This window comes from Mauremys mutica, chromosome 13, assembly GCF_020497125.1.
Source record: "Mauremys mutica isolate MM-2020 ecotype Southern chromosome 13, ASM2049712v1, whole genome shotgun sequence".
Lineage (NCBI taxonomy): Eukaryota > Metazoa > Chordata > Testudines > Geoemydidae > Mauremys > Mauremys mutica.
Genome location: NC_059084.1, coordinates 17,192,347 through 17,216,049, shown reverse-complemented (window position 1 = coordinate 17,216,049; position 23,703 = coordinate 17,192,347). Strand labels below are relative to the sequence as shown.

Sequence of the window (23,703 nt, the reverse complement as noted above, 5' to 3'; positions counted from 1 at the left end):
TTTTCACAAAACATCAAGCTGCCATAAAACAAGAATTTCATCTGCAATGAAGATTTGGAGCGATGTGGGCTAGTGTTCTGAACACAGGCCTGGGAGCTAGGAACTTCATTTTAATGAAAAATGCTAAAGTAGCACAGCAGGATCTCTCTGTTAGAATGTGATGCAGAATTGATTAGCGAGCAGAGACCTCCCAGCCTCCAATGGTTAGAAATATTCTTTAAAAAGTTCAAACTCTCTCACTGGTCTTCAGGGATATTCCTTCTCTTACTGGTTTTGGCCTGAGGTTAGGAGTTCACTTTCATTTATGCTATGGCTGGAAAGTATCCTGAAGCTGTTTTCCCTGCTATTATTGGCAGTACCTTGGCATTCAGATATGACAAGGCACATTATCAATGATTCTTGTATTCCAAGATAACAACCTACACACTGTAATTTGTATTGTACTATACTACACTGTACTGCATTTTATCACACAGTAAAGTATTGTATTATAATAATTAGAGCTAGGATTTCCAAAGCAGCCTGAGGGATTTAGCCACCTAACTCCAATTAAATTTCACAGGGATTTTGCTGTCCATCTCCCTTTAAATCCTTTGAAATGCCTAGTAAAAACCAGGATCACTTAACATTTATAGGGCTCAGGTACAAAATGGGTCTCAGACTGACCTCAGTTCGTGCTGGCAGAATTAGGTAGTTACAGCTGCAAATGAGGCCAACTGCACCCACAAAACAGTGCCTGCAAAATGGGAGGACACTTCTATAGGTCAGGCTTCTAATCTCCAAAGTGCTTTAGAAACGTTAACTGGCAACACCTCTGCCAATGAGTTGTTGTTCCCATTCTGAAGATAGGGAAACAGGCTGAGTAGTCAAATAACTTGTCTGAGGCTACAGAGGGAGTCAGTGTCAGAACCTTTTCACTCAAGGATTCCTCGCTCCCCGTCCTGTGTTTAGGCTCCATAGACCTTACCTCTCTTGATGAAGTGGGTATTCACCCACGAAAGCTCATGCTGCAAAACCTCTGTTAGTCTATAAGGTGCCACAGGATTCTTTGCTGCTTTTACAGAACCAGACTAACACGGCTACCCCTTTGATACTTAACAGTTCCACAGACAATCATGTTTTTCATTCAGTTCCAGAAAGATAAAAGCGACATAAACATTTGCACAGATTTGTCAGCATTCCTAGTCTGTGAAGCCCAAACAGTCCCAAAGATGTTCTCCCTGAATTGTTTTATTTCAATGCACAGCCCAGAAACATTTAGGTTGACTCCTTGTGAGGATGAGTTTGTAGCACCGCCTGGCAAAAGTCTGGTTTTTTCCACCTTGCAGACTCTATTTACAAATAAGACTTAAAAATCGATTAAGTAAAGACAATGTTTCAAAGTGCTTCAGTGCATAGAAGAAACTGACAATTTGATTCCTGTAAATATAATGATGCCTGGGGCATTAAAATGCCCAGGGGTAAATCAAGAAGTAGACGCTTCCAGTCATTTGATTCTCTTGTCATTAAAGTTAGCCATTAAAAAACCACTGTCACATGCAGGAAAACTTTAAGAAACTAGAACAGCTTCTCTCTGCCTCTGACACATTCATAGTCACCCAAACATGTACACACACATCCATGTATGTGCGCGCGCACACACACACACACACAGTGTTCACACACACAGTGTCTCTCCTGTGTGAGTCACTCAGTGCTGTTAGAAGATAGGCCATTCACTTACTCTCTCTCTGTTCCCTTTCCTTGATTATAGCATCCAGCCATTTCTGTTTGTCCTCTGGAGTCTTGGCCATGCAGACAAACCATTTGTTTTTGGCAGTGTTGTGTATCTTCCAGCCATTAGTCACCGTGTAGCCGTTGCTGTGGTAATCTGCTGCAAAAACACAATGCACGGCCCAGACAGTGAATGGAAGGCCTGGCCCTTTAATGAAAACAAATTAACCTTGGATGCTTTGGCCACAATTTCCACATTTAAATGCCCTGAATTTCACAGGTGCTGGACACTTGCAGCTCAATGGAAGCTGGGGGTGCTTAGCTCCTCTGACAATCTAGTACTCATGTAGCTACCTATCTTTAGTGCACCAAGTTTGAAAACTTGGGTTCTTGTACATTATGGGCCTGAAACTGTGACTGCTCAACAATCAGAAATTCCACTGATGGCAGTGGGAGTTCCATGCCCAAGCAGCAGTCCCTCAGTGAGCAAGAGTCTGGGCAAGTCTCATTCCAAGAGCCCTGTTAACAGGGGAAGTCTGCAGTGGGCTCACCGACGGCTTGAATTCCAGTGAAATTACACTGATATATTTATATTCTGTATTGGACAAATCCCATAGTGCAAAGTCCTGCCAAGGAAAGTGAAAAGTGTCAAAGTACAGCCCCAGAGACTGAAGTTCTCGCCTCACCCCAGCACAAGTGACACATGGCAGGCAGTGGCAGCGCACATCTGGAAGTGGCACACTCTCCCTCACACATGGACACACCGTGTTTTCCCAGGAGATCGCCTTCAGGGCACTCCTTATGGCCTGCGTTATATAGGAGGTCTGACTACCTGATCACAGTGGTCCCTTCTGGCCTTGGAAGCTATGAATCCATGAACCATCCCCTGGTTTCTCTGCTACAACCCAGACCTACAGCAACCTCTTCTAGTGTGAATCCCTTTCAGTCTCCATGCTCCTTGGCCATGGCCTCAGCCCCAAAAGGGACCGAATTAGTGACGCTTTATAGCTGGGCCTTCAAATGAAAATCCTTTAAAGAAAATATCTGGATCTAAAATGTTGAGTGAAAAAGAATCTGCTCTTTGTCAAGATTCTCCATTCTGAGCCTCCTGGAAATTGATTAGCTCCTCCACAACTTACACTGGGAGGATTTTTGCATTAAGAACATAGGGACTCTTGCATTGTCCCCTTAGCCTGCCCCTGGTCTCAAGGACAGAATACCAGCCCAGTGCAACAGCAATAGGCGGCAACTGAAGATTTGAACTGAAACCCACTAGTTCTTTTCTATCAAAGCTAGATTCCAGTGTCAGCCCACAAGGACAGTAATATCTAATCATATTTCATTCATGGCAGCAAATCCTTTATAAATGGCTTGATTCTCAGGGTAACAATTGGCAATATTTCAAATGACAAGGGTATATAATACTTTTTGCTGCTCACGTAGGGCCGGAGCCAAAGTCCCAGGGAAGGACCCAAACTGCAACCAGATGCAGTACTTTTGTACTTTGTGATTTACCAAGGGAGGATATGGACCTGCTCTGTCCTTAGAGAGAGAAAACTGATCTCTTACCTGTCCCATCTTCCACATTCTCCACTTCCATGACCTCTGTGTTTATTCGGCCCCTGAAGATATAGAGGGATCCGTTGATTGACTTGGTACGTTTAGATGCCTTTTTCCCAGCAACTCTGCAATTAGGAATCAGAAATGCAGTTAATAGCTCTCCTTTATCTTTGCCCAGAGGAAGAGATTGGAGTTTGTAAATGCATTGGCTTTCTTTTAAACAGCTTTAAAATAATTTGTAGTAATCCTGTTTTCAATTTACTTTATTAAGAGCTAGGATAGTAACTATTAACAAGGCAGTAAAAATAATATACTAAATGTAATGAAAACCTGGGGCTGATGGATTTACATTGTTACCAATTCTACATGTGAATAAACAAGTGTAGCTGATAACAAATATCTTGCTTTAAATCTAATCAACACTAGAAACAATAGTTCCACTCCGTTTGAGATATATTAAGACTAAAAAAAACCACCATGCCAACTACATCCACATTATTCCAATTTTGCTGTTCATGGGGATCTGACCACTTAACATATTAATTCAATTATTCTATTGCACAACATGTCAATGATAACCATGCCATGTTGTCAGTGTAACAAAAAGAGCTGTTCAACAGCTGCATTTTGCAAGGTTTAATGAGCATTTTGACCTCTCTGAGTTTTGCTTTGTTGTGGGTTTGAACCAACCAGAAATGTTAGCACAGATTTCAGTGGACACAGCTGAATTGCGCATGGTTTTTGATGAAACCTCCAGGTTCCCATGATTTTGATGTAAAATGTTAAATTTGGCCTCTGTTTGGTTGACAGTTTTTGGAAACTTTCAGAACCTCCATTCTGAGTTCCTAGCTGGCAGTGAAACACACAGAGGCTAGTGTTACATGGTTTGCTGTATGCATTTTGAATGTCTCTGCATGTTACATTCGTACCAACATTGTTTGGCATAACAGCCCCATTGATGCAACCTTTGCATCAGGGTTTGTACCCTTATCATTCAATTGACAGAAGAGTCTCTGTTAAAGTGTCTTGTTAAAAAATCCAGGAAAGACCTTTTCACTGTTATGCCCTGGGCCTTTACGCATAGAAGATGTTTAAAACTATCCAGCTGGCACCCGCAGTGCTTTAATTGGCTCTATATTTAAAAACAACCCCACTATATGAACCAGCACAAAACTGGCCAAATGAGCATTCTTTAAGATGGCAGGTGTTCAAATTGTGTGACATTAAGAGGAAGCCGTCGTGACTTGCCAGGAGTCCAAGGGACATAAATAACGTTGCGATAAAAAGAGCTAGCCATAATATTACTGTTGAAATGAAAAACAGGTGTCAGAGGTGGGGGGAGCAGAGAATCTAAAAACTTTTGTGAACATTATATTTCATTTTCCAACTGACACTGGTGATAAATACAACTTGGTGATGACCAGGTATTTACATGCAATCAGATTGACAAGGGTTGAAATCTTAGCATCATTAGATCATTTCCTCAAGGGGACTGATTTGATTCAAAAGAGAAGCTCTTCCGACAGTCCTGATGAAGATCTTGGGATGGACGTCCTATTTCCCCAAATGAGGCATATTGTTCCTGACATCAGGCGCAATTTGAACAGCAATAGAAGCTGCTTCTAACATAACAAAACAATACTCAGCCCTGAAAATCTGTGTCATCAGTTTGTCAGACTTTGCTAGGCCTCTGTAAAAGATCAAACAGCAAACCTGCATTTAAAAATCTGGGTCCGGACTCTGATCCCAAACCCATTTTACAGTGGTGTAACTCCACTGAGCTCAACAAATCTACTTCTGATTTACACCAGAGTGAGATCCCATATTTTCCAAAACAGAGCAGCAGCATTTTGTCTTATTGTTGACATTTTACTGAAAGTTGGGGGCCTGATTCTGATCTCAGTTATACTGGAGAAAATCAGGAGTAATGCCAATGGAGTTAGACCAGTTAAAATCAGCATAAATGAGATCAGAATCAGGTGATTAGGCTTTAAGCCAGGCACCACTGTAGACAGTGTTAACTTTCACAAAATCTGCATCCCATTAATGTGTCAGTTGTTTTTCATGCAGCTGGCTGACAGACAATGCTATCACATGTGCGTAGACTTGCATTTCCACTCAGGACCAAATTATAAATAGCAGCTAGACAAGGGAAATATCCAAAATTAAAGTAGCCTTTTAGTCCCTAAATATATCTTTCATATGATGCAATGCCCAAAGGCTTCTTTGCATACTCTGCTTTTTAATGGAAATCATATTCTGGAGATTTGGACAGTCCATGGTACGTTATTGAAGAAAGAGAAACAACACTGATCCTCTGGGGGAACTCAAAGCGTTAGAGCAGCCTGGTCCGATCCCAAGCCAGAGTACAGAATAGCTCAGTAATGTCTGCTGTGCAAAAACACAGACACTTGCTTAAAAGGCAGTGGAACATTTTGTTTCCTAAAACTTAGTGTTCCAGGAAAAGTGCATAAGGGGAGGGGTTGTACCAACCTAAACTACAAAGAGAACCGGAGAGCGAGAAAGCTCTTAGGCAGGCCAGAACTGAGCAGTAAAAGGTCAGATCCAACATTCTGAGTGTGAGGCTTCCTTCAGGAATGATTTGTAAAGGGGGAAAAGGAGCACGTTTAGCAGAGAGAGAGGAGAGGAAATTGGTGAGGGTTATGAGAGGGGATATAATAGGAAGCAAGGAACAAAAAATGAAGGGAAAAATAGAGAAAGGAAAAGGTGTGGGATGAGATTTGAGCCATGAAAGAAGAAATAAAAGTTGAAAGGACAGTTAAGTCAATAAAATATGGACTAATTGCTGTAGTAGCTAAGTCTGTGAAGAGCCTTGCATATTAGCTATTATTACACTAGTAATAATAGCTAATACTAATAGGGCTATAAGGTGGCAAGAGGGGAGAGTTAGTGTTACCAGGAAAAGAACAGAAAATAATGCATACAGTTCTGTGGCTAGGAGCCTGGAAACCCTGGGATCCCAGACCCTGGGGCAGTCCTCATAGGGGTGCTGCCCCACAGCCATAGACCATGGAAGCCCTGGGGTCTCTAAATCTGAGGCCCATGTTTCCCAACAACCCACCAGGCAGGGTTCCATGGACACCGAGCCTATGTTTCAGTGGAAATTCGTCAAAACCGACACATTTCTAGAGAATATTTCAGTTTCAACAAATCTGCATTTTCCGTCAAAAAAAGCCCTGTTCCATCAGAAATTTCCTGACCAGCTCTACTCCTGTGGCCTGTCTTCTCCTTCCATTCTCTCTGAACTCCTCTTGTCTCCTCTGCCCTCTCCTGATTTCACATCTTCTTTCACCTGGCCCTCTTATGCTTGGAACAACCTGCCAATGAATAGTGGCAAACTGCCCTTCTTCACAGCATTCCTGAAGACTCACTTGCTCTGTGAAGCTTTTCAGCTTTAAGGGCCACACCTTACTCTGTTTCTTCTGTGCTGTATCAACTCATGTCTTTAGACTGTACATTTTTCAGGGCAGGGACTCTGTTACTGGTCTGCACACTTATCCCGGTGTACAGCACTTTCTATGTCCGCCAGACTGAATGAACAACAGTAGTAAAAGCAGATGAAAGGAACAGATAATAAACCCATGACTCAGTCCTAGAGGCTGATGGGAGATAGCGTAGATGATCGGCTGTTGCCGTTTTTCCCCTGGTGGAAGACGTACATTTAAGAATCGTCCCATGATAAGCCTATTAATGACTCCGGGGCTCACCTGGATTTCCGCTTGCAGTAGACCAGAAGATTATCGAACAGAAAAAATGTTCTCTCCTGGATGTTTCCTGCTGAGATTTTCAACAAAGTCCCCTGTAGCAGGAGTTGTGTGCAGATATCAGTCAGATTGGACCCCTAGAGCAGAGAGAGACAATTTTATTTATTTTACCTTTTCTTTTCCGAGGGTTCAAACATTGTTACTACTAATCTATGCATTTGCTTATCACATCTGTTACAACTAGAGCTGGGCAACATTTTTCAGATAGTTTATTGCCCAAAAAATGCAGTTTCGGGTTGACTGAAACTATTTGTGAATCAGAGTCAGATTTGGCAAATAGCTTTGACAAAGAAAGAAAGAACAAAAGAAGGGAGAGTAATGCATACAACTCTGTGATATTTGGTTTTGCCACTGAACTGAAAAATCAATTATTTACTCAGCTCTAATCACAACTACTGAATGGTGAACTTATCATAAGTGAGATGGTAAATCTCCTCTTTCTTAATTTTGGAATGTCACTATATGTACTGTCCTCTCCCTGGACATGTCCTTATTGAAAACCCTATATACCATAAGATTTTCCTGTTCAAATCAATGATCTTTTCTTCATAAGAAATCCCTTCGAGTCTCAAGAATGTTGTATTGCCACCTGTGTACTCTCTCTAGAATATCAGTCAGACTCTGTGCCCAGCATTGCAAATAATACAAGTTGTAGCCTTAAGAATGGGCAATGGAGCCTCTCTGATATTGTAGCTTTGTCATGTTCTCTGTTAACCATCTTTCTAGAAGATGAACGTACCAGAGATCCATCTCCTCAGTACTGTCATCAGTAGCATAGACAGCTGCTCTCCTTCCTCAAGTTCTCAATAAACATGTCCAAGTTAGAAACAAACCCATAAAAATCATATGGTTGTGTCTTCTATGGGCCAGCTCATGATCTGCGACAGTCCACGTGTACAAAAAGCAATTGCAAAGCTGGCTGAGGTAGCTGCTCAAGGATTCCCCAGCACAGGGGAGTCTCTAGGAGACACAGGGCCACTGTATCTGGTTCCTGGCGATCCTCTCCTTGTACCACTGTACAGAGTATAGCTGGAGTTTCATTGTACTTGGTTGATTCCCAGCTGGTGAAACAGACCCTTGAGGGCCACTGCATTTGGGCACAAATTGAGTGGTAGGAATGTTCTAAGTTGCACTGGGGGCTGAACCAGTTCCAGCCAGCTCCATGATGAGGGGGTATAACCTCCTCTTCTTCCCCCTAAGCCTGCACCAAGTGCAGTTTGATCACTCCCTAGGGTCTAGCCCTATGTTCCTATGTTTAGCATTATTTCACAGGCACCAATAGGCTTGAAAGAATTCTATTTTTATCGGTAAGATGTCGGTAAACATTGATTTCACCATACACACCCAAACTGATGAAAAATATTACTATAGATAATTGAAATGTGCAGATAAGCCAAGTAAGAAAAATGCTGCCTGAGAATTTATTCGTTTGATTTAAGGTTATTTACTTTGTATATTCTGACATGTGATGTTGGCAATTTGTGTTTTAACAGTTGTAAACCTTTAACTTTTTGAATCTCAGTGCCTACTGTCATGAAAATGTCTGAGCCTTCCACTGTTTAACCCTGCCCCCCATAATTTCCTGCAACTGTGAAATGTTAAAATCATAAAAACAGAAGAAAATGCTTAAAAATAAACATTGACATTATCTGTCAAAAATATGAAAAAAATCACTGAATTCTGCTAAGCTTAGGTGTAGGGATTCAATTGACTCTGTATTAACAAGGATCCATTTATTACAAACACACTGAGGCATTGGTAGCACTTAACATTCATTTCTGTAACACTTATTGACTGAGTAACACTTTTTGCATTTGTAATTTAGTTAGGAAGAATAACTTCTTAGTGTAGCTGTGACTTCTTTAGTCTGGTCAGCAGGGCTGAATAGGAAGTATATTATATAGTCTGACCTGCTGATTTGAGTCTTACTGGAAAAGAGAACTAACTTTGAATTATAAAACGTATATCAGCTAAACTGCTTAATTTGCAAAGAATTTATTAACACCGTTTTCACAAATCCCTGCAACATTGCTGTGAAGCAACTTTTAGACCCAGTGAGTGAGACCGCAGATACCTCTGGGCACAAGGGATGAAATTTACCCCTGTGCAGATGGTCTCCTCCGGAATGTTTTAAATGGGAATTAGATGGCATACAGGGGTGAAGTGCCCCCATGATGATTTTTATAAGGTGTCCTGAGGTCTCCATCTGCTATGTGATGCTATCAAACTATTTGAGAGACATCACTGAATAGAGTTCAGACTTTCTAAATGCAGTGCAGTCCTGGTTGTTCTAGAGGTGTGAGCTGTTCATGGATTCACTGGTTTTCAGCTCTTTCCAATTGTGCTGCATTTTTTAAGCTTAGTAAAGGAAGCAGCTATAATTCAAAGGCTGTTGTGTATGTGAGTCAACATGCGTGTGCGTGCAGGTGTTGCACATCTGTGTCTCTGTATATTTGGTTTTTAACGTTTAACAAGAATTAACTGGTTGCAATATTTCCATTTCCTGTCCTGACATGCTTTATTTCTTAAACATCATATGGGACATATTAAGACATGCCCAGAAATGAGGTGCTCTTTATTTTGAAGATGAACTGTTAACAAAGTGAAGTGGCCAACTGGACCGGACAGCAGAGCTCTCTAAGTTCCAGAATGGTGACCCCCTAATCCCTATGTACAGTTGTGCAAATAGCTGAATAAATGCTCTGGTCTGCTTGGGACCCTAGGCTAACAGGGGCTGAGCATCCCTACTCCCATACCAGTCAGTGGGGCAGATGCAGGCAGTGATGTCTTTTAATTTGTGCAAGGGAACCGAAAGTGATGGAGAAGGTCAGAAAAAAGCAATGACCACAGTGAAATTACCAATAAGAGGCCTGTCTGCTACTGGGTTTTTGATGCAGGAATCACTGGGTGAAGTTCTATGGCCTGTGTTAGGCAGAAAGTCAGACTAGAGGATCATAACGGTCCCTTCTGGCCTTAAAATCTATTAATTTGTCTACTTATATTGGGCCCACCACTGGAAGAGTTTGATGCATTTCCTATCTGGTGCTGACACATTTGCTCCTTGCTCATACCAATTAGGGAGTCTTTTGGTTGTAAGGAACACAGTAGGAATGATTTCTATGATGTTGACAAGGATGGGGAAGGATTTCTTACCTTTCTGAGTCGGACTGGGCTGCAGGTAAAAATAGGTTACACGAAGTGGAACTGCAAATTAGAGCCAATTATAAAATGATTGATCTGCCTCAGCATTAACACATCTCTTACGATTTTGGCTGTTCTTTTAAGATGGGAATTTTGCTTCTCTGCACTTATCAGATTTGGGGAACCCAGGGTATCAGCATGTAGTGATTACACAGGGAAAACAATCTATATGGGGCGTCCCTAACTGATTACTATAGAATATCTTCCACTGTTGTTTGCAGTGTTGTTGCAGCCACGCTGGTGCCAGGATATTAGAGAGACAAAGTGGGTCAAATGAAAGATATTACCTCACCCACTTCATCTCTCCCCTACAGAACTGTCAGTATATAGTAAATTGAAACAGTGTATGAACTGGTTCTGTGCTAAACAAAAAGCCCCATGTAAAGGATTCTCCTTTTATAGCATTCTCTCTCGGCTCCCCTTTTTTTAACAACTCTACAGAATTCTGAAAGGAATTCACCATGAATCAAGTGGCGAAAACAGCCTGTTTGATGATGCTCTAATGCATAAATTATACTGCCCATGATTTAGCACAGTTCCTGCTGAGAAATGAATGTGAGCGGAGTTCATCCTGGCGAATAGACCCTGCCCTCAAAGTGCAGATGTTTCCCTGTCCCTGACATAGTATAGTGCATCCCATCATTACCTTATGTCTACGAAATGAATTGAAACAACGTTAGGCCAGGACTCTGTCCTGTGCATGGAACTGAGTAGGGCTGTGGTGGAAACACAGAACACTCGGTGAAGATGTTGCAAATAGAGGCATAAGTGAGAAAAGTCTTTTAAAAAATGAAAACACAGTCCCCAACGGTAACCTGGAGTGAAGTTACACAAGGGTTGCAGTATAACTACAGCAAAGGAAGGTGTGTTCATAGCGTGGCTAGCCATATCCTTAGAAGGAAAAGGAAGAGAGAGTACAGGAGCAGCAAGATGTCACACTGTTTCACGTGCTGGAAATGATAATGGCAGTGCAGACTGCAAGTGAGATGAAGACTGGATATTCCACTTGGACATCCAGCGAGGCAGGCAGATTCCAGGATGCAGTAAAACTGCCTTGGTTTATTTAGTTAGAAACAATCGAAAAAGTGGCGCTTCTCCCAAATTAGGTGTGCAGATTTAAACTGAACTGAACAAATTTAAACTGAGCTGCTCTCAGATTGTCCAGCGAGCCATGCAGCTTTCTCAGTAATCATAAAAAGTCTAGCTAGTATATCAAGGTGATATTTGCTGGCTTTTTGACAATGTACGTGCTGTGGATTAAGCCTGCTAAAAGCAGGGGGAATTGTTGATCTAGAACAGGGATAGGCAACCTATGGCACGGGTGCCGAAGGCGGCACACGAGCCGATTTTCAGTGGCACTCACACTGCCCAGGTTCTCGCCACTGCTCTGGGGGGCTCTGCATTTTAATGTAATTTTAAATGAAGCTTAAACATTTTGAAACCTTATTTAATTAACATACAACAATAGTTTAGTTATATATTATAGACTTATAGAAAGAGACCTTTTAAAAAGGCTAAAATGTATTACTGGCACACGAAACCATAAATCAGAGTGAATAAATGAAGACTCGGCACACCACTTCTGAAAGGTTGCCAACCCCTGATCTAGAATGAGTGGTGCAGAGAGCTTATATACATGATGCTAACATTTCAGGCGCCACATTGACACCATTGGAAAGGGAAGAATTCGTACTTTTAAAGACAAGACTGTGATTAAAAGGTTAACTGAAAATGAAGGGGAAAATCTGTCCATGTTTTTTCTCTTTCCACGCCCAACCCTGGAGCTGATATCACTGCCTTGTTAAAGGAAAACATTTTGCTTAGTCCAGCACTTGGAAGTTGCCATAGGTTGAGAGCCCTCCTCACTGGGAATAAACTGTGAAATGTAACCCAAGACATGGTTCTGAACTGCAAATGGTATCTGAGTCCCTATCACTTCTAGGGATGGCTACGTTGCTCAAATGTGACATCGTTTTGTGAGACCCTGGCAGTGTGGAAGCCCAGGGTAAGGGACTACAAACCAGTTTCTAACTTGCTTAAATGTACATCAGAAGAAATGACATGATCTCTTTCTACAATAGGTGAAGGTACCACAACCACTGGTAGGAGCCTCAGAAATGTGTTTCACAGCTTATTGCTAGTGAAAAATACTTCTGAACTTTCAAACTGATGGGCTGAGTGACCTAGGTAGCATTCTTGTAAAACAGTGAAGATAAACAGATCTCAAACTGTTCTCCTCCCCACAATGTTGCTGTGGGTTATTTAAACCCTAAGAAAACATGTGCAGTTTGGATATTGTTTTACATATGACATCATGGACACTCGCAGAGTCACCATTGAGGCTTCAGAGTTCAAGACATGCCTCTTGCCTAACTGACCCCCAAATCACATCAACACTGTAAAGGGTTCAACTGCTTCTGGGAGTCTTGCTGTACTAAACTTTATCTGGCTTTGTTTGCTGAGCTTGCTATCCAAAAACCACACAGCTGGATATCTGTGTTACTCTCATGTCTTCAGCTGGATGCCAAGAACATCCTTCAGGGGGAAAATGAGCAAGGTTTAAAACAAACAAACAAAAAAGCAGTCCTGGAGCACACCCAAAAGTCCGAACACGAGGAAGTTTACATGACCTCTGGAAAGATGTCATCAGAGAAGGAATCCTTAGCTGGCAGCACTCAGCCTGGATATTTTAAATGTCAGGCACACGAAACTCCTGATGCCAATCTCTCCATGAAGCCATTTCACACCACTAACTCCCTATGGTGGAGTAAAAATGAACTGTACATCTCCCTTGGGATTACAGCACTGCTAATCCCATGGCCTTGGCTAAAGACATCAAATTACAAAACTGACAAACTTTTTTCCATTAAATCTACTGCCAGAATCTACCACTGGATGGCTCCTTTCCAGACTGCCTTTTCCCCCGAATTTCTCATTCTCTCTCTCTCTCAATCTCTCTTTCTCCGTTCTCTTCCCCAGCATCAACTAATAAATACTTCACTAGAATCCCTTCCCTGAGTTACCTAACAGCAGCAAATATAGACATAACAGCCCTAGCTCGTCATCATTTTGGGGGGAGAGGGCAGAGGAGACAGAAAAATTTTATTAAGACAGGTGGGTTAATACTGAAAGCTCCTGGGAAAAGTCAGGACTTATGGGAAGAGGAATTTAGAACACCTTTGATTTCATCCTCTAGACTTCCATGTTCCTCAAATAAGATCTACCAATTTCAAATTTAAATCCCTTGCAATTTCCTTCTTTCATGCTACCATGTAGGCACAGCTCACACTCCCATAAAAAACACACTGAATTCTCAACTCATCAAAGTGCCACCCACTCCTTTAAGTGCATTTATATACCACATAAGACATACAGAGATCCCTGTATACAATGTGAGTCATTGCACTCCAGTCCTTTGTGTTATTCAGCGTAATTAACTGCCTACGGGGGGGTTAGCAGCCCCACTGATCTGCCACCATACCTCCCATCCTTCAATGTGGGACTGCAGCTGTTCAAGGGCTTCCAGCTTCTCCATCTGCCTCTTGGTCTCATTGATATTGGTACAGACGGTCTTCATCGCCTGCAATGCATTCTGGACCGCTTGATGATCGGGATGCTTAGAAGGTGTCCTCTTAGCTAGTTCCTAAAAAAGGAAAATCGTAAACATGTGAAAGGCCCAGTCACTAGCATGGGATTCAAGTGCAGTTGCATAAGAAAAGCACTCAGGAGCTTGTTCAATTGAAGAAAATTGTATGCGTGTTGCTGTAGCTGCTGGTCTCTGAAACACTGTTGGTCAGTGCAGGGGTACTGTTATATTGCTACGTTGCTAAATAAGAGCAGGCACTGCATGCTGATAAATATGTTGTCAAGGCTGATTCCCCACTCTGGCACTCCGAGTGCAGAAGGTGGGGCCCGCAAGGATTCTAAAAATTAATACTGGCCACTCCAGGCTTGTATTAAACTCCTAAGGTTACAGCTTTTCTCTGACCTTGGATGGGTAGATGCTGCCACCACCCAAGTGCAGAACCCCTTTGAGAGCTCAGGAAGGCGCACTTGGGAATTCCTCCTGTGTACCCTCAAGCCCTTTCACAGTACTGAGGCTAGCGTCGACTTCCGGAGCATTGCACTGTGGGCAGCTATCCCACAGTTCCCGCAGTCTCCGCCACCCATTGGAATTCTGGGTTGAGATCCCAATGCCTGATGGGTCAAAAACATTGTCGTGGGTGGTTCTGGGTACATGTCGTAAGGCCCCCCTCGGTGAGGTCGGTCAGGGGTGCCTGGGCAGACCTGGGTGCTCCTGGCAGACCTCAATGAGGTCTGTCAGGAGCTCCTGGACATAAATGGGAGTGACTCCAGGTCATTCTCTTTTTAAGTTTCATCTCCTGGAGATTCAGTCCTGCCTGCAGTCGTACTGCACCGTCTTCTGGCTAGCAGCCAGGAGACGACAATGGCTAGCAGTCGTACTGCACCATCTGCTGCCAGCCTAAGATGTATAAGAGAGATGGAGTGGATCAAAACAAGAAAGAGTCCAGATTTGTGTTGTATTCATTTGTATTCATTTGCTCCCCTCTCCCTCCCTCCGTGAAATCAACGGCCGACAATCGTTTTGGTGAGGTCTGTCAGGGGCACCTTGAAAAGTTTAATGGAGATTCAGTCGTGTCTGGACTAGTTCAAGTAGGGATAGCTCAGTGGTTTGAGCACTGGTCTGCTAAACCCGAGGGTTTTGAGTTCAATCCTTAAGGGGGCCATTCTGTGTAACAGTTGTGTGTGCTTCTCCTTGATATGAACCCTCCCCCTTTGTTGATTTTAATACCCCGTAAGCCATGGCATCAGTCAACCCTCCCTCAGCACTGCTGCAGATCCCTGTTATAGCCTCTGTCCTTCATGCCCTTGGAGATTTTTTCAAATGTTTCAGCATTTTGTCTTTTGGAACGGAGTTCTGATAGCACGGATTCATCTCTCCATACAGTGATGAGATCCCATACCTCCCATTTGGTCCATGCTGGAGCTCTTTTGCGATTCTGGGACTCCATCATGGTCACCTCTGCTGATGAGATCTGCACTCACCTGCAGATTGCCACACTGGTCAAACAGGAAATGAGATTCAAAAGTTCACGGGCCTTTTCCTGTCTACCTGGCCAGTGCATCTGAGTTGAGAGCGCTGTCCAGAGCGGTCACAATGGAGCACTCTGGGATAGCTCCCGGAGGCCAATATCGTCGAATTGCGACCACACTACCCCAAACTACCCCAAATTCGACCAGGCAAGGTCGATTTCAGCGCTACTCCCCTTGTCAGGGGAGGAGTACAGAAATCGATTTTAAGAGCCCTTTAAGTTGAAAAAAATGGCTTCGTCGTGTGGACGGGTGCAGGGTTAAATCAATGTAACGCTGCTAAATGCGACCTAAACTCGTAGTGTAGACCAGAGCTAAGAGGAATTTTATAGCTAACTGGCTGGCTGGGTCCATAAAAGGGAGCTCCCACCCCCTTTTCCTTTATCACGTATGTCAAAAGAGGAAAGACATACAAAACGTGTCGTGCTGTGTCACGTGTTTGGTGCTAAGAAGAACCATGCTCAAATGCCTTAAATAATTACATAAAAAATAAATTATTTCCTGCTGCACATATGCAAATAGATATGTTCTAACGATAGCCTTTTCTATGGGTTTGATCCTGTTCCCACTGAAGTCAGTGGTGCACCTCCCGTGGTGTAAGATAAGGATCTATAATCTAGATCTTCAAAACAGCTCAGCCCTCAGCAGCCTATAGAAGCTGCATTCTTTTGAAAAGCTAGCCCTGTACGTGTAGATAATAGGGGTATCCCCATGTGCAATACTATAAATAACAGTGATAGTAACACTTTGGAAATCCTGGGTTGAAAGGCAATGTACAAGAACACAGCTTTAATTAATCCTTCCAACATTTCCGGACGGCAGGTGTTCATTATACCATAGGGGAATTCAAGGCACAGAAAATTAAGTGACTTTACCAATGGTCACAGAGCCAGCCAGTGGCACAACCAAAAAGTCCTGACCCTCACACCATTGCTATCACCCCTAGACAATCCCTGATGAGCCAAAGGCCTGAGTGGCCCCCGGACGTGCACACCGTGATCACAGACAGGTCCCAGAAAGGAAAACCCTACCAAACAATCTCGGGTGGGAATGGGAGAGGCCCAGATAACAGCAAGAGCTCAGCAGTTCTTCTCTGGATGAAGTGTAGTCGATGGGCGTGTGTTGTCTGGACTGATTAACATAAATATGAACAAACTGTCACCTGTGAAGAATTCCTAAGAGACTCCAGCTCACATGGTTCAGATCAGAGTAGCCAGCTAGCCACTGCCTGCTGGGGCAGAGCCATGGGAATACTTTGGAACCTGACGATAATCACCAATGATGAGGGTTTGGCAAATAGTGTAACCACTGTCAACTCATAATTCATCATTTTTCAGACCAATATTATTGTATTGCCAGCCTCAATTGGATAAAAGAGCCATTAAAAAAACCTTAATGAGCTCCACTGTTTCCTCTTGATACATAATATGGTGTTTAAGAGCCACATTTTTAGCCTAGCTGAAATATTTCACGTTCTCTCATATTCTTTTTCTTTTTAACGTGACGTTGGTTGTTTTTAAGTTCTGTGACCAAATGGCAAATTGCTGCTGAGCTGCCTCATTCCACATTTCCAGAAAGGGAGCTGGAGTGAGCTTACGTGCAGCAGGGCGGGCTGCAAACAGAGCTAAGAACGGTCACTTCAGGACTACAACACTCAGACTGATGGTCTGCCCTGGGTTCAATTCCCTGCTTCTTCACAGATTTCTTGTATGACCTAGGGCAAGTCACATAAGGTACATCTACACTGCAAAAAACAGAGCAGTGAGTCTCAGAGCCCAGGTCAGCTGACTCAGGCTCACAGTGCTCATGCTGCTGGGCTAAAAACAGCAATGTTGATGTTCCCTTCCAGGCTCTGGAACCTGGTGAGGGAGCTGGGTTTCAGACCCCTGGCGCCAGCCCAAGCAGGAGCATCTACACTGCTTTTTTTAGCCCTGTAGCACAAGCCCTCTGAGGGCTGGTTGGTTGGTTTTTTGACATGCCCTTAGTCTTTTCTGTGCCTAAGATCCCCATTTTACAGATGGGGAAAACAGCACTCTCTACTCCACAGGGCTGTTGTGAGGAAAAATATATTAAAGAGTATGAGACATATGGATACATGGTAAGGGGGGCCAGATAAGTACCTACGACAGAATATGGAAGTTCATGAGTCAACGTTTGGAGATGTTTACAAGATTTGGACAACTGCGCATGAAAGAAAAGAATAAAAGAAGGGGCATGATGTCAAGGTTTAAAAAAAGATTCTCAAAAACTGTTTAAGGATTTAATAACAATATTATAAAGCAGGAGGCTGGGATTCAGGAAGTCTGGCTTCCCATTTCTCTCTTTGCCCAAAAATTCCCCATGTGACCACAGGCAAATGACTTAACCCATGTGCCCAGTTCTCACCTGCTGTAAAATGAAGATAATAGTATCTACCTTACATGGGGTGCTGAGAGGCTTAATTCATTGATTTCTGGGAAACTGTTTAAGAGCCAATGCTATAGAAGTGCAAAGTACTGTCATTACTTATTTACTAACTAATCAGGTTTGTGTAACCTTTTAAAATGAAATCCACATCTTGAGGCTAAACTACTGTTCTCATGAGAATCATGATGCGTCGGTATTGCATTTTCTGGGCTCTCTCTCACTCTCACATGTTGGGTGCTGTACAATGAGACCGTTCATCTTCGTACAGTAGAAGGTAAATTGACAGGGCTATACAGATTTGCAATAATAATTAACCATCAAATTCAAAACTGATAGTTTTAAAGAACAAAGTCCGAAATTTCATTCCCTTGGATTATTTTTTTCGGTTTATCAAACCCCGTATGGCCCTTTTGCCAGGGCTCCTTTTTGCATCATGTATGGAATGAGCTGTTTGGGGAACTTACACTTAGCTACAAATGTTCCTTCCTGAAAATTATAAGTGCTGATTGACAATGGCTGTTGTCAGGTGGGTGATGGAGCAGAAGCGTATTGTGCTGACAACCAGGAGTCCCATTAGGGGAGCAGAGTTAATTATCCTAGGCTCGAGGGTGATTTCCAGACTGGGTAACATATGCAACAGGGAAACGAGCTGGCTCCTCAGCTTTCATCCTGCCCTATAACTGTCAATCAAAAATCACAGCAGGAGATCCCATGGGAGGGCTGTTCTTACTCCTTATGGGCTCCGGGTAAGGCAGAAGATGAGTGTTCAAAAAGAAAGGAGAGGATAATATGGGCATACATTACAGTCATCTGTCTCAACCTCACATATTCGAAGGGGTGCATGACATTTTTGCTGCATGACTCCCATTAAAATCAATAAAAGGTGTTCTTTTCAGTCCCAGGTGCTGCTTTGGAAATGTATATGTATATATTAGTGCTGTCTATATAGCTAGCCCTTCCGAAATACCATTGAGAGGTGGAGAAAATGGCCCTCCACTCCCATCACACTAAACAGAAACAGGAATTCATCTTCTTCCAATAGAACGCCTGCCTGTGTGCTAGATCAATCTCTGCAGCCGTATGGGTCAAAAGGAATGGCTTGCCACAGACTGACAGAAAGGCAACTCCCGCTCAGGCTTGGCACAGAGCTGAAGAGGCTCATGAGCCTGTGCTCTGAGATACCTCTCCCCTGGAAGGGCAGTGCCCAGGACTTCTGAAAAGCAGCTAGGTGCTTCTTTATTTTGGCAACAGATTTATGAATGCACGGCGTAAACACTGAGGGTGTTTGCCAGCATGTTGAAAAGCACTCAAGCGACAGTGACCAGATGTCTGACCATGAGTAGGACTGTCCTACCCTCCATATATGTTTTGCCTGGCCTGAGTCAGGACTGCCAAATGCCCTGCGTATTATCATTTATGCACTATTGGCCTTGCATTGGGAAAGTAAGGCTGCTGCTTGCAATAAGCATGCAGTCACACAGGAGACCTTAAACAAATTCACAAAATACACCAACTTTCCCCCAAACGTGCCTTCATTGGGGAACTGCAAAGCCTGAGCTTTTCCAACTGCCACTGTTGTCTGAGTCACAAACCTTGGGTTTCTGTCTTCCATGTGAAAAGTAATTATTATTTCAAATGCTTTATTTTAATTTAAATTAAGAAAAGAATCTCTCCCCTCTTTAAGAGAATTGAGATGACAGAGAGGACTGTCTCCCTTGGGTCTGTCAGGACGGGCCCTCTCTGACACTCCTCCATTATACTCCAACATCACTTTCACAGTTGCACGGCCTTACAGACATGCCACCCATAGCAGCCCACCATGTTCTGACTGCATGGCAGTGGAGACAGAAAACTGCTTTAAAACTCAGTGAGGAAACAATGATGGGCCACTCCATGCATTTACTGAACTGTAAATGTGAGCTAGTACATGCAACAAATGTTAGATATCTAAATAAACAAAGCAATTAATTTTGCTTGTGGTGTATGGGTATAATCTCATTCCTCCATGCACCATGCTTGACAACCACCTCTCCAAAAGAGTTAGGGTCTGATCAGATGCTCATTGAAATCTGTTTAATAACTTCCATGAATTCAATGCAAGCAGGACTGGATCCCAATGTAACTGAAATCAAACCTACTTTGCTGCACATATGCACCACTTCATTTGGAAATGACAATCTGTGTGCTTATTTTTGGAAGAAACAACATAAAAGCGCCATGTCAACAGGTGCATCTGCAGCTTCTGTACTTTGATTCTAAAAGCTTATTTTTGCCTGTGATTTCCATGCAAACATATCAGAGCTTAAGTAGGGTTGCCAGGAGTCCTGCAAAAGGCCGCTAAAAATCCAGTTAGGGTGACCAGATGTCCTGATAAAATCAGGACCAATCCGATATGTAGTTGTTTGTCCTCTGTCCCGACCGACCTTTGTCCCGATATTTCATGGTAGTATTTTTTTTTTGCTCCGCCGGCGCCCCCTCCCCACCATGTGTCCCGATATTTTCTTCCTCTCATCTGGTCACCCTAAATCCAGTTGGAGGCACAGCGGGGCTAAAGCAGGCTCCCTGCAGCTCCCAGAAACAGCGGCATGTCCCTGCTCTGGCTCCTATGCTCCGTCCCAGGCGCCAGCTCTGCAGCTCCCATTGGCCAGGAACCACATAGGAGCTGGAGGTTGGGCATGCTGCTGCTTCAGGGAGCTGCTTGAGGTAAGTGGTGCCTGGAGCATGCACCCCTGACCCCCTCCTGCGCCCCAACCCCCTGCCCAAGCCCTGATCCCCCTCCCTCCCTCTGAATCCCTTGATCCCAGCCCGGGGCACCCTCCTGCACCCCAAACCCCTCATCCCCGGCCTCACACCAGAGCCTGTAACCCCAGCCAGAGCCCTCACCCCCCCGCACCCCAACCTCCTGCCCCAGCCCAGAGCCCCCTCACGCACTCTGAACCCCTCAGCTCCAGCCCAGAGCCCCCTCCTGCACCCCAAATCCCTCATCCCCGGCCCCACACCAGAGCCCATACCCCCAGCCGGAGTGCTCACCCCCCCCACACACACACACCGCAACCCCCTGACCCAGCCCGGTGAAAACAAGCAAGTGAGTGAGGGTGGGGAGAGCGAGCAACAGCGGGACGGGGGTGGGGGGATGGAGTGAGATGGGGCGGGGCCTCGGAGAAGAGGTGGGGCAGGGGGCAAGGGTGTTCAGGTTTTGTGCAAGTAGAAAGCCTAAGCCTAAGAAATGTGCACAGAGGAAAAGCCCATGCTGCCCAACACACATTTTCTTTTGAACTGTACATTCTTTCTATGAAATTGTACTCTCTGAATATTTTTCAGATGCTCAATGCAGCATTTTGCCACAGAAAAAAGAGAGCTCTATGCCTGACAAGCAGAGATGCCAATCGTAGATTATGCAACACAGCAAAAGTATTTCCAACTTAAGTCAAGTATTTCAGTCATGAATGCAGGTCACGTAGCTCAAAGCTAAAAGATTTGCAAACATCCGATAGAATCCAAGTGTAAAAACTGAATCACTTGGGATGAAAAACATAACATCAGGGAGCAGAAAAAAAGCATGTGCTGCTAATTGTGCATGCCCCATAAACTTACAACTAAAACAGGGCGGAGAGGACTCGGTGTAATGTGCGTTTTAAAGGAAGGTACAAACACTGAAGGGAAGAACAATGCAGATTATTTAGACAGAGGAAGTAAGAGGTTTTTCAAATACAAACCCAGCTGTAACACTTCCGAGCACAAAGGATGTTATTCGGCTAAACTGGTTTTTTCTTTTTTTTTTTTTAAGACTCTGCCAGCCGTTTCCCCCCACCCTCAAAATGATTCTCTCTAGTCTAGTTGTATATTGTAAACTGATAGCTGAGCACATACTTTGCAATTGAAAATTACAAGTAGCCACATAAAAATACTTTCATGCTTCCTCCGCCATACGTTCTAGAACACACACATTTATGACCATACGCTACATTTTTCACACTGGAATGTTCAAGCTGCAGATTCATTACAGATGCAAATCGTGGCCTGCTGGGGTGCCTAGATTTGCACAACAAACTAGTGCACATATAAAATATAGCTTTAGGTGGGAATCCTGTGAGCTACATATTGAAACGCTTAGGGCAACAGATAAAGATAACAAAGACACCAGATTTCCTGTTCTAATCTACTTGGAAAGGATCATTAATAAATAGTTCCGCTCCAAAGTGTATTTTTGCAACAAAACCTAATATGAATAGAAATGATTCCATGATTTTAATGTTTAAGTGATTGTGTATGATTTTCCTTAAAGTAACTGGAATAATAATAATAATATTGCACTCTGTCAGCTTGAAATTTAGTCTTTTTTTTTTAAGTTAAAAGTCACTGCAGGTTGTATTTCTGTCCCTGAGTCTGCCTGCTAATTTATGTGATTTTATAATCCTATTTTTTAAATTTATTTTCCCCCTTCTGCTCTGTGAAAGACTCTCACAAACGGTGGGAGAAACAACACCACTGATTATACACAAAATGCTGTAAAATCCACAAAGTGAACAATCATTAACCATGAGAAGTAATTTTTCTCTTTTTCATTGATAGGAATCTTAGCTATCACTTGTGAAAATAGCCGATAAAAATTATTTCATGCATAGGTGGGATTCTTAAATAGAACGGCATCCTTGAACAGCAGTATATCATTCATTTATGAACATATTTTTAAAATTTCAATTCATTCTGGATAGGAGAATTAATTTAAACATTTGATGCAATATTATGAACCCAAATACAATCCCATTGTTTCCCCAGAGTGGGCAAGTTAGATGGTAACACATTAAATGCTGGCTAATTAGAGGTGTCCTGTCTTTTAAACAGCGCTGAGGGGAATAGAGGGGAAGTTAGCAGTTTTCCATCCCACTCTATATCTGCATGATTGGCCTCATTATTCTCCATTTCAAAAATTCAGACACCATATTCATTAGGGTTTACATATGCCTCATTGTTCTGCTTTATCTTTCAAATGGATTCTGAATCTGGCAGCTCAGCTTTTGCCTCCAGGTCCTTCTTTCCCTCTCAGGACCTAGGACTCTCCCATCACATGAGGCAACACATAATTACTACTCTGGATTTTCTGTATAGCAATGCATATTATGGGGTATGTCAGAAAAAATAGACTGGAACTTGAGTGTAAATGTCTGGCTGGGTACTTAGTAACTCCTAGGCAGAATATGCATAAAACAGGAATATGCATAAAACAGGAAACATTCATAACCTCTGTGACATGTCTTCGGAGATCAGATGATTCCAAGGATGTGGTTATCATGTCCTATACATTCCTGATATGGTATGAAGTAGGGGAGAGGAGGGTGAATGCCTCTAATCCCACCCCCTAAGGACTTCCCCAGTTTCTCTTTTCATTGATATAAATGCACTTTCTTAGAGGGGGATGGTTATTTTTGTGCTGGGATTAGCTAGCACAAGAGCTGCTTCTACTCTAAGGAGTGCAGTAGTTCCCACTAATCAATGTAGAGTCATAGGACTGTTATCAGCCAGACAGAGTGCTGCTTTAATACAGATCTTCTACTAATATTTACTCAGTGAGGTTTCCAGCTGACACATCAATGCTGGACTCTACCTCATTGGTAGAGTGTGCGCTACCAAGGTCTGTGGTGTGGGTCTTTGTTTCTTCTCCTCTTAAAGGATCAGAATGCTTGCCATAGACAGCACACTTCTCCCTGTTTAATTTAAGCCTTCACTGAGCCCAATCCCATGCTTAAAAGGTGATGCCTGTTATTTCATGTACATGATGAAACTCATTGTCAACAGACAGATGAATAGTGGGATATTCTGAATGCCAACCTCCCAAATACAGACTCTAAATCCTTTGCCAAAATGCAGCACCAACAAGAAAGAGAAGAATATAAAGTAAGATTAGAAAGGCTTTATATCGAGGATC

General features: G+C 43.1%; 1 protein-coding gene across 1 annotated transcript in view; it reads right to left on the bottom strand.

Moving 5' to 3' along the window:
• Nucleotides 1-23,703, bottom strand: part of PREX1 (phosphatidylinositol-3,4,5-trisphosphate dependent Rac exchange factor 1) — a 227,001-nt gene that overhangs the window by 87,064 nt on the left and 116,234 nt on the right. Inside the window, exons 6-9 of the mRNA XM_044986305.1 lie at nucleotides 13,741-13,902; nucleotides 7,002-7,135; nucleotides 3,283-3,398; nucleotides 1,724-1,873 (exon numbers count right to left, since the gene is read on the bottom strand). Of these exons, the coding sequence (XP_044842240.1) occupies nucleotides 1,724-1,873; nucleotides 3,283-3,398; nucleotides 7,002-7,135; nucleotides 13,741-13,902 (562 nt within the window). The remainder of the gene's footprint in view (nucleotides 1-1,723; nucleotides 1,874-3,282; nucleotides 3,399-7,001; nucleotides 7,136-13,740; nucleotides 13,903-23,703) is intronic.